Here is a 14112-nt window from a genome sequence, read left to right on the forward strand (position 1 = left end):
CTGTTTAGACCTGGTATAGTACTGTTAGAATATGATTTTGTTGGGTCGAATGCGGTCCTTTCCTTTGTAGACCAAATTAAGTTCTAGTTTAGTCCTGATTTGTTTCTGTTTTGGATAAGATAGTTAAGAAGTCCTGGTTGTGATCTGGCTTTAAACATAGTCTTGGTTTAGTCCCTGTTTAGGTCTTGTTTAGTCTTGGTTTGAATATGATTTTCTTTTGGTTTAATTAACCTTTAGAGTCTTGCCTGATAAACCAGATTTTCTTGTTATTGAAAATATTCTCTGGGATGGTGCGGGTTTGTAAAGTTTTAGAATGAAACCCAGACATAGATATATTGGCTTTTCCTAATGCTTACTGTGTATCCGAGGAGTGTACAGAGGGCTGGGACATTAATGTAATTTATGGGCCTAAGGCAGATCCTCCTTTTGTGGGAGGCTACAATGAAATGCATGTTTGTGTCCAGAGGAATGTGCATTTTAATCAGGTGAAGGAGCAGACCAATAAGGGAGTCAGTAGGTTTACATGCAAGGCTGAAGTCTACTCTGTTTGTAGACTGGGTAAGATGCAACTGGATTTCTGTCTTTGTTTAAGTTTAATGTATGGGTTTCCAATACTCAAGTGAGCGCTGCATTAGATTAAATGAATTAGATATTGAAATATAGCCCAACAAGATGCTAACGTTCAGACTGTCTGGCTAACAGCTAATACTACAAACATATTTTTCTTGTTATTTTTTCTTTCTACCTCCATTTAATCTTATTTGTTACTTCATAATTTCATGGCAATGTTCTATACATATTAATCTGGAAATATCCAGCATGAAACATCAAGCATTAAAGAAGCACTATGTAACTTTTCTGGTGGAGCTGGTCCATCATCAACTTATCTCCAAGGAACTGTTTTGCTTTACATAACATTTTTCACAGTATGGCATTAAACACATCTGACTGAAGTGCAATGCCATTCTGTGGAACACTGCAGGCAAAGCAATAATATATCCATGGAGACAACAGGTGGTAGACACTCCATCAGAAATGTCACATATTGCAGCTTTAAATATAAGCTAACCCTATAACAAAGATACATATACTTTAAACTAGGGTTATTTCAACCAATCTCCATCCAGCATGTAAACCCATCTGACCATCTGCTTTTTGTGTTTCATACAAAGCTGTGAAAAAATCAATAATGCATTAAAAAAAGAAAACATTTGATACATATAACATAAAGCCACATGCATTAGCCTTAAAAACATGCAGACGACAGACAGAGACAGACATGTGTTAGTCCTAGGCAAACATGCAAAAGAAGAGAAAAAAAAAAAATCTAGACAAAACACAATACATTAAACTCCAGGGTAACAGGTGAGGTATGCGTCCGTGCAAAAGGCTGTCATTAAAAGGTGTTAAATTGGAGACATGGTGCTACTTTTTCCACAAAGCAATCACTTTTCACGCTAAGGCCATCCTCAAGGTCATGTGTCTTAAAGCTAAAAGGCTATATAAGGCTAACGCTGCTACACTTACACGGGACTGACTGGGTGGGTTTGCTCTGCTTTACAAAGGTGAGGAAAATAGAGGTAATTTTACTGCTTTCCATTCACTTGTAAAGAAAGAGTGGGTTTTAAGGTTTCTATTGTGTGAGCTAAACCAAAGGCTAAAGATAATGAGTGTTGAATACTGTTTGCACCAAAGCAAGTAAATTATAGTTTATGCAAGGGGCAAAAGGGGAAAAAGGGTAATTTCACACATTTCGATTAAAACTAGCTAGAAATTGCTTTACAAAAAAACTTATTTGATATTCTTACATGATAGTTGTTCTCATGTGTACTAAAATATTGTATATATCTTATCTTTTATACATACAAATCATGCGGTTATTTCATTTCCTGAAAGTTACAGGGGACCAATAGGAAACTGGGAACCCTTAAACAGAAATGGTGTCTTATACAAAGTAATTACAACTTATGTGTTATATCTTGCCCTATGATTTGCTCAAATGATGAAATCAGGCTGCTTGATGCAACATTAGCATTAGCTGGTGTATCATATTGGCAATGGCATTAAAGCCTAATATATTTGTGTGTATGCATTCTGTCGCCTAGGTTAACCTCTTTTAAATTCAATTACGACTGTATTGATGGGTAACAGATGACATCACAAAAATCATTGGCCCTATAGCATTGAATAAACACGGGGGCAGGTAAAATTACTATTGTTCATATGCAGATTACTGTAACAATATAGTGTTTTTACGTAGGCCTGTCAAGATAAATACTAAATCGGCTTATCGTTCAGTGCATGTTAGACGGAACAATACTTTTTAGGGGTCAATATTTATAGTAGCAGCTCATATTTTTTTTACCATATTGTACATTTAGAATACGTTTGGGGGAAAATTCTGTTTTATGGTTTGGTTTTAGTATTATCGTTTATCATCTATTTACTTCAGCAATATATCGTGTTTTGTTATCGTGATAGGTCTATTTTTAAGGGCCTAGTTACTTACTTGCCAAAACTTGCATCAAAAATCAGATTACCCACATCAGATGGAACTATTTACTGTACAATGACATTTTAATAATTTGATCACTCCAGAAATCAGACAATGATCCGATTTTTGGTGTGCATGTAAACATAGCCACTGATGTAAGTACTTAGCTTCAGCATTTGTGGATTCTTGAATCTAAAAAAGTATTATCGTAGCAAGTGAAATTTCATTCTATATCTTAAATTCAGAAAAAACAGCATCACTGGAGGTTTTAGTAGCATGCAGGTGTGGCGGTTCATCAGATTAAGCCCAATGGAGGCATGTTGGTTATAGATGAGGCTAAAAAGGTCATGTGGGAATTAGTGTTGTCATGGCAACGGCTCAGTATGGGGACATTTGTGAATGATGAGAGACCTAAAGAAACGCTTTAAGGTACGCTGAGTTAAAAGACAAATCACCACAACCCGTTAATATCATCGAACAGGTGCTAAGCCACAGCAGTCAGTCAAAATACTACGATCTACGTTCAACCCCCAGCATTATTAAAGGCGAGACAGGCCTACTTACATTTTCTAAAACTAATGAATCTACAAATCACCTGCAGAGATCCTCACATGCAGACAGACGAGACGGACGAGAGACATAGAAGACGAACTAAAAAGGTGTAGCCTGACCAGACCAGATAAATCTATATATTATAAATAAATGGTAAGATTTGCCCTATATTTTTAAATAATTTGGCTATTTTCTTCTTTTTTTTAACTGCATATGTACTTTATATTGCAACCCTGTAATTTCTAAATTGTAGGACAAATAAAAGTTCACTTACACTCATACTATATCTGTATTTAATTTGTATTTGATGTTTTTTTAAATTCAAAATTACAATTTTTTTTTTCTGTGTAATCCCTCAATTGTCCAGGTATGATCTATAGCAATAGAAAAATTCTGTCAACTGGACGAAGGTTTTAAAGTGAAGATGTTTCACTATCTTCTACCCAGGTACAGCTTTTAGCAAAAGAAAACAAATGGTTTGAGAAGGGAGTTAAAGTGGTAATTTTTGTTGTGAAAGACAATCCATCTTGAACAGGAATGGGGGCTTAGACATCATCTATGTCCTATTTATAAGTCCATCCTCAGACCTAAATCTAAACAAGGAAAACAATAGTTATAGCCAGTATGCTAATAGGTGTGAGTGCACCCATTAGGGGCCTGAACGATTATGCTAAATATAAGCTCAGGGACAGCTCACACTTATAGACAATAGACCTAGACAACACAAAAAAAACTGTAAACAAATAGTTGTGTTAGCTTCAGTGTAGTTAACGTCTCCCTTCCCCTTCAGGCTGTGTCCACCAGCAGAACTGAAGAAGTCGATTGGATGAGTGGCGAAACATCTTCACTTTAAAACTTTTCTCCCGTTGACAGAAATTTTATTTTTTCTTTTGCTACAATTTTTTTTTTATTTACTGGTAACTCACTGACTATGTTTAATGCCTGCATGAATATCATACACTCTAGGCTATAGGCTAAAGGTCATTCTTGTCATAATGCAAAAGATTTTCCCTTAAACTGAAATAACTGATAAATTAATACAATGTAAATGACACCATACAGGTTCTAATGCTAATTCTACTACAACCTGTTACTTATGATACAAATGTCAATATTGATTGACACTGACAGACAGGAAGTGTGTCTCAATTTTCAGGCACTATATGTGGGAGGATTTTTGATTCTTACGTGGAACGTCTCTAATGATCATTTGGTTAAATTCATCAAAATAAACAGGGCTCTAGTTTGGATAACCCTGATCTAACCAATCAGAAAACAGAGGTTAGATCAAATATAAACAATTGATTTCCCTTTGGGTCGATACTTTTGAAAAAGTGACATAGTTTTATTGTAAAAAAGGTGATATATTGGTGAATATGTCTGACTGGCCAGGCTAGTAGTAGAATTTACACCCTGCTGCTTTACAAAGAGAGACCAACCAAGCAAAGTGCTACAGGTGGATGGATGTCTCTTCAAAGCAGCAAAAAAACAAAACAAGAAGACCCCACACAGACTTCAAACTAAATCTAAAATAGACATGAACGAACATTAGACAAATGAGACAAATTAGACAAAGACGATTTTCCCACGATAACATCCAAATCGTAACAGACCCCACGCCTACAAACCTAAGTAGCTATTATGGGCTACGTCTTCAAATGGAGTGGGTCGACTCGAAGGCTCCAGTGTTTTGTACAGCAATGCATCTTCAATCGGGCTAGCCATGAACAAGAGCCCTAAACACGGGACGTCCCAGCAGAGGAGAGGACAGTGTGGAGAGAGAGAGGAGGGTGGACAGGTGGAGGGGTGATGGGGTGATGAAATGGTGAGGGCAAATAAAAGAAAAGAGAAACAGAAAAGGGGGAGAGTGCAGGTGAGACAAGCAGCAGTGATATTTGGTTGTGTTTTGGTTGCCGTGGCGCAGTCCTGGTGGATACTTTTCCTGTGTGAAAATGGAGACAGGAGGTTTAGGCTCAGACGGGACACTCCTGATGGGTTTATGGGGGATTTTTCTTTTGTTAAGGGTAGAGATGTAATTATGTTTTCATTGGTACGATTATCCTTGTTAAGAAATACAGCTTCTGTTTTTGTGCTGACACCTTTGTCATGTTTAATAAAATGGACACTAGCAGCAGAAGGGAAGTTGGGATTCACAAATTTCAGCTGTTCAGATCTGTAGGTGATATTTTGAGAACTTTTGTTTTGAACTGTTAATTGCTATGGTAACAGTGCTAGAAACTCATATATTTCTTATTAAAACAGCCGACCAAATAGTTACAAGAATTGATTCAAAAAGTTAAAACAAGTTACAACAAAAGTTATCCAAGTTCAAATAAACTCCCCATTAATGAGACTTATTATAAACTCATGCTATTGACATTTTGAATAAACACCTCTGGTTTGTCTTACAAGTTATGAGAATTAAAACCAGAAATAAACATAGTTCTATTCCCAAATGATATCCCTCCTCCTTCAGGTAAACTTTAGACAGCATCATGCCTTTTTGTGCACCCTCTGCCTAAAGCGACATGAGAAACTATTTCACAAGTGGGTGGAGCCATAGTCAGAGCTTTGTGACTCAGACTGAGGGTTATCCAGGCATAATCCAAATACCAAAACACAGATTCCCAAACAGGACTGGGGAGGGAGAAGAAGGTTCCTGCTCAAGGACACTTCATAAGTATCAGTTTGTTAAGATACTTTGAATTCCCTCTTAATTAATTTTTTTATAAGATTTATTTTCTGTAGATTTCTTTTTATTGTACTATCATCATTATTAATTTTACACTGAATGCATATAGACCTGCACTATCACATGGCTATAGGATGTCATTAAATAATCAACACATGAATAAACTCATTAAAGTCATGTTTTCCCTCAAATATTTAAACATTTTATCATTTCTATTTTGAATTCCGTATTTTGTTTTTGGATCTATGTTTTGTTTTTTGTTTTTTTTCAATGAATGGTTTTAGTCCCATCCACCCCAAAACCTATACATCGATTTCAGCTTCCTGTAATATGCAACATTTTGATGACTTTTTCCCATCCTATAATACTTTGTTTAAAATTGTTAATCACTATGGCAACGGTCTTAATCTGTCATCATTCTGAACACATAGATAATAAATCCCACAGAGGCCCAGGGAGGTAGGGTCCCGTCTGAGCTTGGTGGTCCCTCTCAGTGTGTTTAAAAGGTGGAGAAAGGGGGAGCGATGGTTTTAGGAAATACCCAGGTAACTGTGGTAGGGCACTGGGATCAGCTGTGCGTTTAGCTGTTTCTGATCAGCGACCTCGTACGGACCGTCGTCATAGAAACCGAGGTCCAGCAGGGTCTGGTTCAAGAGCTGGACTCGCATCTCGCCTGTGGGGGCAAAGGTGAGGGCGCGGCAAAAACAGACAATACACAACAATGACTGTGGTTTAGGAGAGAGCACAGTTAAAACATGGACAAAATACTCACAACAGAATGTATTACAAATGCCCTATGTGGTTTTAAATGTGTTTGGTCGAATTTAACGCATTTACAATTTAGAACAATGCTAAATAGCTTTAAGTACAAATTGTGAATACTCATAGTACACGAGTATTCACAATATGTACTAAAAATAAAGGTACAGTATGTAACTTTCTGGAGGTGGTATGTAACCTTCATGATACCATGGAAAAAGAAAGTTACAGCCATACGTAAGTTTAAATGTTGCACTGTGGAAGATTATAGCTAGAGGAACAACATTGCCATGGAAACAAGCAGGTTGAGGCCCTCCTTCAGGCCAAATAAAAGTCAGGTTTGTGGAAATGGAAGCCTGCACACAGTAAAACGACACGTTTTTAAAAAATGTTCTGTGTAATTACAACAACCAAAATTAAATTTATTTTTTGTCTGCTCATTGGCTAAAATGTTACATACTGTGGCTTTAAGTAGTAGTAGTAAATTTATGGGCAGTATAGGTACTATTTAAAATTAAATTAATTTGTATTTCTTCCAAATTACCGGTACTTGCATGAAAGTATGTTCTGATGAAGTTTTCTGGAAAAACCCTCTCTATAAAAGCTACAAAATACAGTAGAGAATATAGAATGCAATTCGATGAAGTACGGCACATTATGGATTGTATTGAACTACATATTAATCCATCCTCCTCTTTACCAGCTCAGACACAGGCTCTCTCTAATGAAGTGCAGTAACATCATTTCTTCTTCCAATGATGAGATTGGTTTATAAATCAAATTGTCTTTTCGATTTTACATCTACACTTTATCTTTTTCAGAATGAGGCTTTCCTGGCTTTATTACATTTATTTATACATACATGTAACAGTACTGATTAAAAATATTTCAATAACAGTTTTCATAATTCAATATATACCATATACTTACTTACATATTTACTGTTCCTTGATTCCAGAGTCTTAACTACAGCAAGACATGGTATCTTATTTTTATATAAACTCTTTTTACATATATATTTTCTTGTTTCATTTCAAGTGGTCTGTTGTTTGAGTAAAGGCTAATACATCAATGTCCATTTTAAGTCACATTTTACATACTTTTGGTCTAAATCTGACTTGCTATCAGACTCAACAAGGACATTATTTAAAATAGTCTTTAACAATCAAACAAACTCTCCCTTCTTACCTTTCCAGTTATAAGTTCCTGGTGCTCCGAACAGTATAAAATTGTTGTCGGGGGTGAAGCTGACAGACATGCCCTGCTGACAGAAGCCAAACTGCTCATGTCCCTGTGGTCGGCCCTCACAGAACTTCCACTCTCCTCCGTCCAGGTCATCGCGCTCAGTCAGGTCCTCACTCAGGACGTAGCAGCGGCCGATGGGATCCCGCGTCTCCGAGGGCTGCTTCACACGCTGGCGCAGCTCGTACAGGTGAGCACAGGTCTGTGAAAGGACGGAGGGACAATGAAATGATTTAGTATATGCTTGAATGTGTATCAGCCATATTTAAATGTCATGACTAGCTTTAATTCTAGTTCTGATCTATGTTATAATGTTGTTTCCTCATGACAAACAGACCTGGAGTTGTGTTTTGTTTCATTCACACGTTTACAACACAAACTCTGAATATTTAGGCTGAGTTCTTCTCTCAAACAGAAAACACTCTTTTGCACCTTGTGATGGCATGTGATAATACAGGAAGTGCTCCAATGTGTTTTTAAACTCCAAGCACCTTCTCTAGAATAATCTGGATAATTTCAACCCTGAAATTTCACATCTCTACTGAACTAAAAGTTAAAGGTAGCTGTTAACTTGAAAACTACTGCTTCATGACATCACAAGGTAAAATAGAGCATTTTGAGCTTTAGAGATGTAGACAGACTAATAATAAAGGGTTATTCAATCATGACACAAAACACAACTCCAGGTATGTTTTTGTTGAGGTAAGAACATTATAACATGGATTAAAATTCACAAGAGTCAATTTTGTGTAATACAGAACCTTTAAAATAATTCTAAACTAAAACAATCTAAAATCTCTGTCAACACACTGAATTTTAATCATTTTAACTGAGGGTCCACTATGTAACTTTTCTGGTGGAGGGACTGCTACCCCATGCTATTGTGTTGCCTTAAATGTTCCACAGTATGGCATTAAACTTGTCTGTCTCCAAGGACAAAAGAAGATGATATCACCAAGCTAAACTACAGGTCAAATCTGCAGAGAAACCGCTCACACCAAGATTGTATTTTTTAGTAATAAAACAACAGTAATTGGATTCATGCTGAATAGAGTCGAATGTCCTAATATCCCAGGAAATATATCCTTGGAGACAAGCACATGGTGGACACCACCATCAGAAAAGTTACATGATGGACTTTTAAAGTAGAAGAGCATAAAAAGTACTGTATAATTTTTTGTTATGAATGTTCTGAACTTACCACGACTTTCCCTCCAATGCCTTGACTTTTGACTGTAACTCCCAGCCATTGGTTGTCCTTGCTCTCTTTGTCTAAACTCACTGGAGACAAAAAACATGAGCATCAGCTGCTATTATAAACAAATAAACAGCAGAATACAGACCTAGAATATACAACAGCAACAGCAATGAAAGTACAGTCAGAGCACATTGCTGTTAGTAAATCCAAACCAAACCATTAGAGTTTAAAACAATAATGAAGTCATCAAACTGTACCGTCTCCATCGATGTCGACTCGCTCACAGTCATATTCTTCTGGTGAAACGGGACATCTGAACAAAGCTCCAGGTCTGCTGCCCAATAGCGCTCCCTGTCCTGCAGCCTGTGGTGCACCTACGAGGATCCTGTAAGAAGAAGGGGGATATCAGTACAGACTTTGTTATAAGTTTAATATAAATAATCAAATTTATCATTTACAGCACAGCTATTAGCAACATGACAGCGACAGGGGTTCAGTGGTTAAAGCAGTCTCCTAAGGCCGGAGGATCAATTTCCACTCAGACCAAGTTCTGTTGTTGTGTCCTGAGGCAAGACACTTCACCCACCTTTCATAGTATGATAGTGGTGAGTGTGTGATTGATGGGGGTTGGGGAGAGGCTGATGGCGCAGACTGGCAGCCTCGCTTCTGTCAGTCAGTACAAAAGTAGCTTACCACCACTGAGTGTGAAGTTAATGAATGATGGTGTAGTGTAGCTGCCGGATCTACCAGTCCCTTATACATTCTGATCTAATCCAGAAGAGCCTGGGCCTAGACAATAGAGGATGAAAATCCTCTGTCCTAACTTGAGACAGTCCAACAACAGTCGCTAATTTGTATCAGGTGTTTCTCAAAAGCAGACCACATCTTCTCTCAAAAACTCCTGTAACATTAATAACAATATATAACTCATTTTACCTGAGATAAATACGAGTTTTGTGTTTTGACTATTGATTCTGCAAAAATCTACACTGCTTCTGAGTCTTTTATGTTGTTTTTGTGTAAGCAGCCATGTTTGTTTTTGACAAAAAGCCAGCATGGGTCTCTCTGATTCATTAATCCGCCTGTCAATCCTCTGAAACTGGGGAGACAGGATACGGCTCCAGATCCACTCGTGTTGGAAAGTATCATCAGAGTGTTTACTTCTGGCTGGCGTGGTAAGTAGTGTAGTGATTTGAAACCCTTCTTGTTAACACAGTGAGAGACCAAGAACAGACATTTTATCTTTAAAGGCAAGTTATAATAATAATAATAAAATAGAGAATAACAGGCTGAATAGAAGTACAGCACACTAACATAACACATTTATATTTATTCAGCCACACGAAGCATAGACAGAAAACTGAATACATGTCTGTAAGATATTAACAGTTAATTGGATAACTAAAGCTTTAAAAAAAAAGCTAACAAGTTTACTCTCGATCTCACTCCAAATCACTAAATTAATTGAATTCCTCATCCTCGGTGTTGCTTCCGAACTCCACCTGCTCTGGAAGTAGCACACGGTTGTCAGTGTGACAATAACAAAGTCAGTGTGACAATAACAAAGATGTGAAAGTATATATTTTAATAATTTCACATATAAATTCCACCCCCGGCCAAACTGTGAAAAAAGTGCGACTTATAGTCCGGAAAATATGGTACTCCCCTAACGTTGGGCCTTCTTTGGTATTATCAAGTCCAGTGTGTTCCCATTAAAACTGAGCTTTCTATTTCACTCTACTTTGGCTTCACTCCTTGTTCTGTTGCTATAATATCATCCTTAATGTGTTGGCAAAGGAACTGTTTTATTCTCAGAGAGGTGTAGATGATATTTTGGGTTTGGGAGTCACCGGCCTCTGCCTTATTAGGACACTCCTATTCTGACTTGCTATTTAAAAACTCCCCACATTCCTCTCAACACTGTCAGTCCGGCACGCAGATTGAGCAATGAAGACAATACCTATAGATAGACCCAGGTTACAATGAAGCTAAATACGTGTACACTAATATAAGTGAGGGTCGTGTGAAGTTGTGTCAAAATTTCCCATGATGCACCTCTCTTCACATGCCTTGTTATTGGTCTCACGCTTAAATTAGCCATGTCTGTGGCCAGGAAGTATTTTGCCTATAAATACAATGCCGCAAGCTGATAGTGCCAACAGAGCAAGGGGCATATGGAAGGGCAAAGCAACAAGTCACTTTATGGGGGGAAAATCTACCAGATCATAACTTTTCTTTGCAATGTAGTCCACAGATTATGCTCAAAGTTTGCAACAGTGAACGTGCCAAAACGACTAATTGAAAGCGTATTACTGTTAAGTGTCTCACCAAGCTAAACTAAATCAGAGCGTATTTGAATGCTAAAGCAGCAGAAAGAGGATATACGTATAGAAATATCCAAAGAAATTGTCAGTAAATACTATCGACTTATTGTTCAATACACGAATACACGTTGGAACAATAATTTTTGTGAGTCAATATTTATTTTTCTTTGTACTAATTGGAAGTTTTTGGTTATTTTTCTGTATTATGATGAGATTTGAGCTGTAGAAGGTTGAATTAATAACTTCTATTACTCATTGTAGATACAAATTTATTACATAAGGTCTGTATTTCGTCATTTATTTTTTGCAGCTCATGTTTTTTTCATCTATATTTACTTCAGCAATATATTGCATTTCAAAATGTGTTATCGTGACAGGCCTATCAATAATTAAAACTAAAATTGTATATTCAGATAAACATTAACAAAACAGGACTAATATTGTATAAATGTGGTGTTTGCTGGAGAATTTACATTTACAATAACAGAGCTGACTGCAGTTGATAGTTTTGCACTGTTGTTCTACCCATACTATTCAGTCAAAATCTAACATGTTAATTATCCTATTTTAATGCATACCCATATTTTTTATAATATCTTATATTTACTATTATTATTCATTGTTTTATGTTGTACGTCACCGCCGAAGCAAGTCCCTCATTTGTGAATTATGTTCATTGACAATGGCAATAAAACATATTCTTATTGGCTGTCTGTTGGTGGACCACTCGTTTCTCTTTCCCATCTGAAAAAGATGCTCTAAAGCTATGCATGTGTCAAAACAACAAAAGGTTTTATGAGAGTTAGGAACTAGATACCGTATGTTCAACTATCTACTTCCTCATTTCACAGTTTGAAAATCAGATACATGGATTTGGGAATGATGAGAAATTATGAAAGATTACAGATCAACTATTTAAAACACAATATTATATCTTTTGAATAGAAAAAGTCCTGAAAAAGTCGCATATAGAAGCTAAAACCTATGAATAAAGATTAGAAAAGAACTCCAAGAATGTATAATGTAATGTATGGAGCCTTATAAAGCTCGCCCACATGTGGTTCTAGATGTAAGAATTCCAGTAGACTTCAGAATGAAGCTAATCAGCTATAACGAGTGACCATAACACATTATATCTAGAGAAAAAAAATGAAAACATAAAAGTAAATAGATAGGTTTCAAATATATATCTTAAATTATATACAGTGTTATATCGTGTTTATTTATACCATAGAGCTAGTCTTCACAAAACGTCACAAAGCACCATCACCATTACTTAAAATGTACCTCCAAATGCTTTTAATGTACACAACACAACTCAGGACTACCCTTCTGCTCCTCCTCTTGACAAAACATCACACAAATACTAAGCACGCTAACCCTATAAACCCTATTAATTATTACGCGCATCAAAAGATTAACTGTTGTTTACTGAGTTTTAATGCAAAGCCACAGAAGCAGGAACTCGCAATGTAACGGTATGCAACAGCCAAGAGCATTATCACTCCTCACATAAACACGTTTCTATCTTTACCGTTACCACCCAGAGAGCAGACACTTCCTCTGTCACCCCTGTCCTGTCAAATTCAGATGAGAGGTAGTTAGCAATGCATGACCTCACCCCAGACATCTCCAATTCCCCCTCTCTTTACCCCAATGAGCAAACCCACCCAAACGTGACATAAATGGAGTCTATAATCAGTCTATATGAGGGTTTCACATCACTGGAGGTCCATAAAACAAGCTGAGAAGGAGCAGAGCCTAAACAAAGGGAGATAATGATAAAATCTACATTCCTTTAAGCTCTGTGGTGCGTTCAAAGGCAACGCGGTGTGTTCAGGGGCAGTCAGTTTCCTGTCACATTTGCAAGAGCATGGACAGGTGTCATGGTTTGCCTGTGGGGGGTCTGAACTGAATGGATTTGAGATCATTTTAAATTACGTCAGTTTTAAGATCGATCTGATGTTGTTGAATAATTAAATTAGCTAGTTTTCTCAAATTTAAATGATTTTTTCCCAAGAACAAAAAAAAACAAAACTTAAACATCTTGCTATTCTGACAGAAGGTATTAAAACTACTAACAGCTATAACCATTTTCTCATATTTAATTCACCTACTGCAATGTTAAATTTGCAGTACAGGCCTAGCTACCGAAGCACCTTTGAACTGGTGTGATGGAACATTTTAATAGCCACATATTTGCCTTACCCTTCAAAATTATTTCCTGGATTCCCAGAAATAAATACATAATGGAATGTGTTCCGGCCAATGGGGAAAATGTAAGCGCTTGTATTAGTGTTGAATCCTTCAGTGGCTTATGTCATTTTATCATTCAAAATAAACGAGGGAGTGCCAGGGAAACATATCTAATTACTAAAGGTAATTTGATTTGCAATTCATGTTTTGTAATAGAATTTTGTTCAAAGTTCACATTTTAAACACAAATTGACAAAAAAAAACTGAAATATGAACTGACAAACTAATACAAAAATCACATTATATAACATTTTTGTACATTTCTAAACTACTGGGTTTACTTTGACAATGTTAAAATCCAGGCTCCAAATGTTTATGTTTATCTTTGCATGTGACTGAAAAGTTTTTATTCTTTTCTTCTCTTTTAATGTTAATTTTATGATGATTATTTATGTTTTTTTGTTTTTTTTGTATTGTGATTTTAATGTCTTTCTTATTCTGTAAAGCACTTCGCATTATTTTGTGTACGAAATGTGTTATACAAATACACTTGCTTTACCTTGGGTTAGCAGTTGTTTATGTAGAATAAGATATTTTGCTATTTGTGAAGGACATTATGGTACTTCAAATATGATACTGCAGACTTAATCTTTCA

At 36.5% G+C, this 14112-nt stretch overlaps 1 protein-coding gene across 2 annotated transcripts in view; it reads right to left on the reverse strand.

Annotated features, from left to right (window-relative positions):
* The window catches only part of itga7 (integrin, alpha 7), a 54532-nt gene that overhangs the window by 19008 nt on the left and 21412 nt on the right, over positions 1-14112 (reverse strand). Inside the window, exons 2-5 of one of the 2 annotated variants that reach the window (XM_055221697.1) lie at positions 9195-9322; positions 8941-9020; positions 7686-7941; positions 4675-4782 (exon numbers count right to left, since the gene is read on the reverse strand). In XM_055221697.1, the coding sequence (XP_055077672.1) occupies positions 4675-4782; positions 7686-7941; positions 8941-9020; positions 9195-9322 (572 nt within the window). Of the gene's footprint in view, positions 1-4674; positions 4783-6279; positions 6412-7685; positions 7942-8940; positions 9021-9194; positions 9323-14112 lie in introns of both variants that reach the window. The other variant, XM_033967199.2, reaches the window with a different exon arrangement.

The sequence above is a fragment of the Periophthalmus magnuspinnatus genome, chromosome 5 (genome assembly GCF_009829125.3).
Source record: "Periophthalmus magnuspinnatus isolate fPerMag1 chromosome 5, fPerMag1.2.pri, whole genome shotgun sequence".
Taxonomy (NCBI): domain Eukaryota; kingdom Metazoa; phylum Chordata; class Actinopteri; order Gobiiformes; family Gobiidae; genus Periophthalmus; species Periophthalmus magnuspinnatus.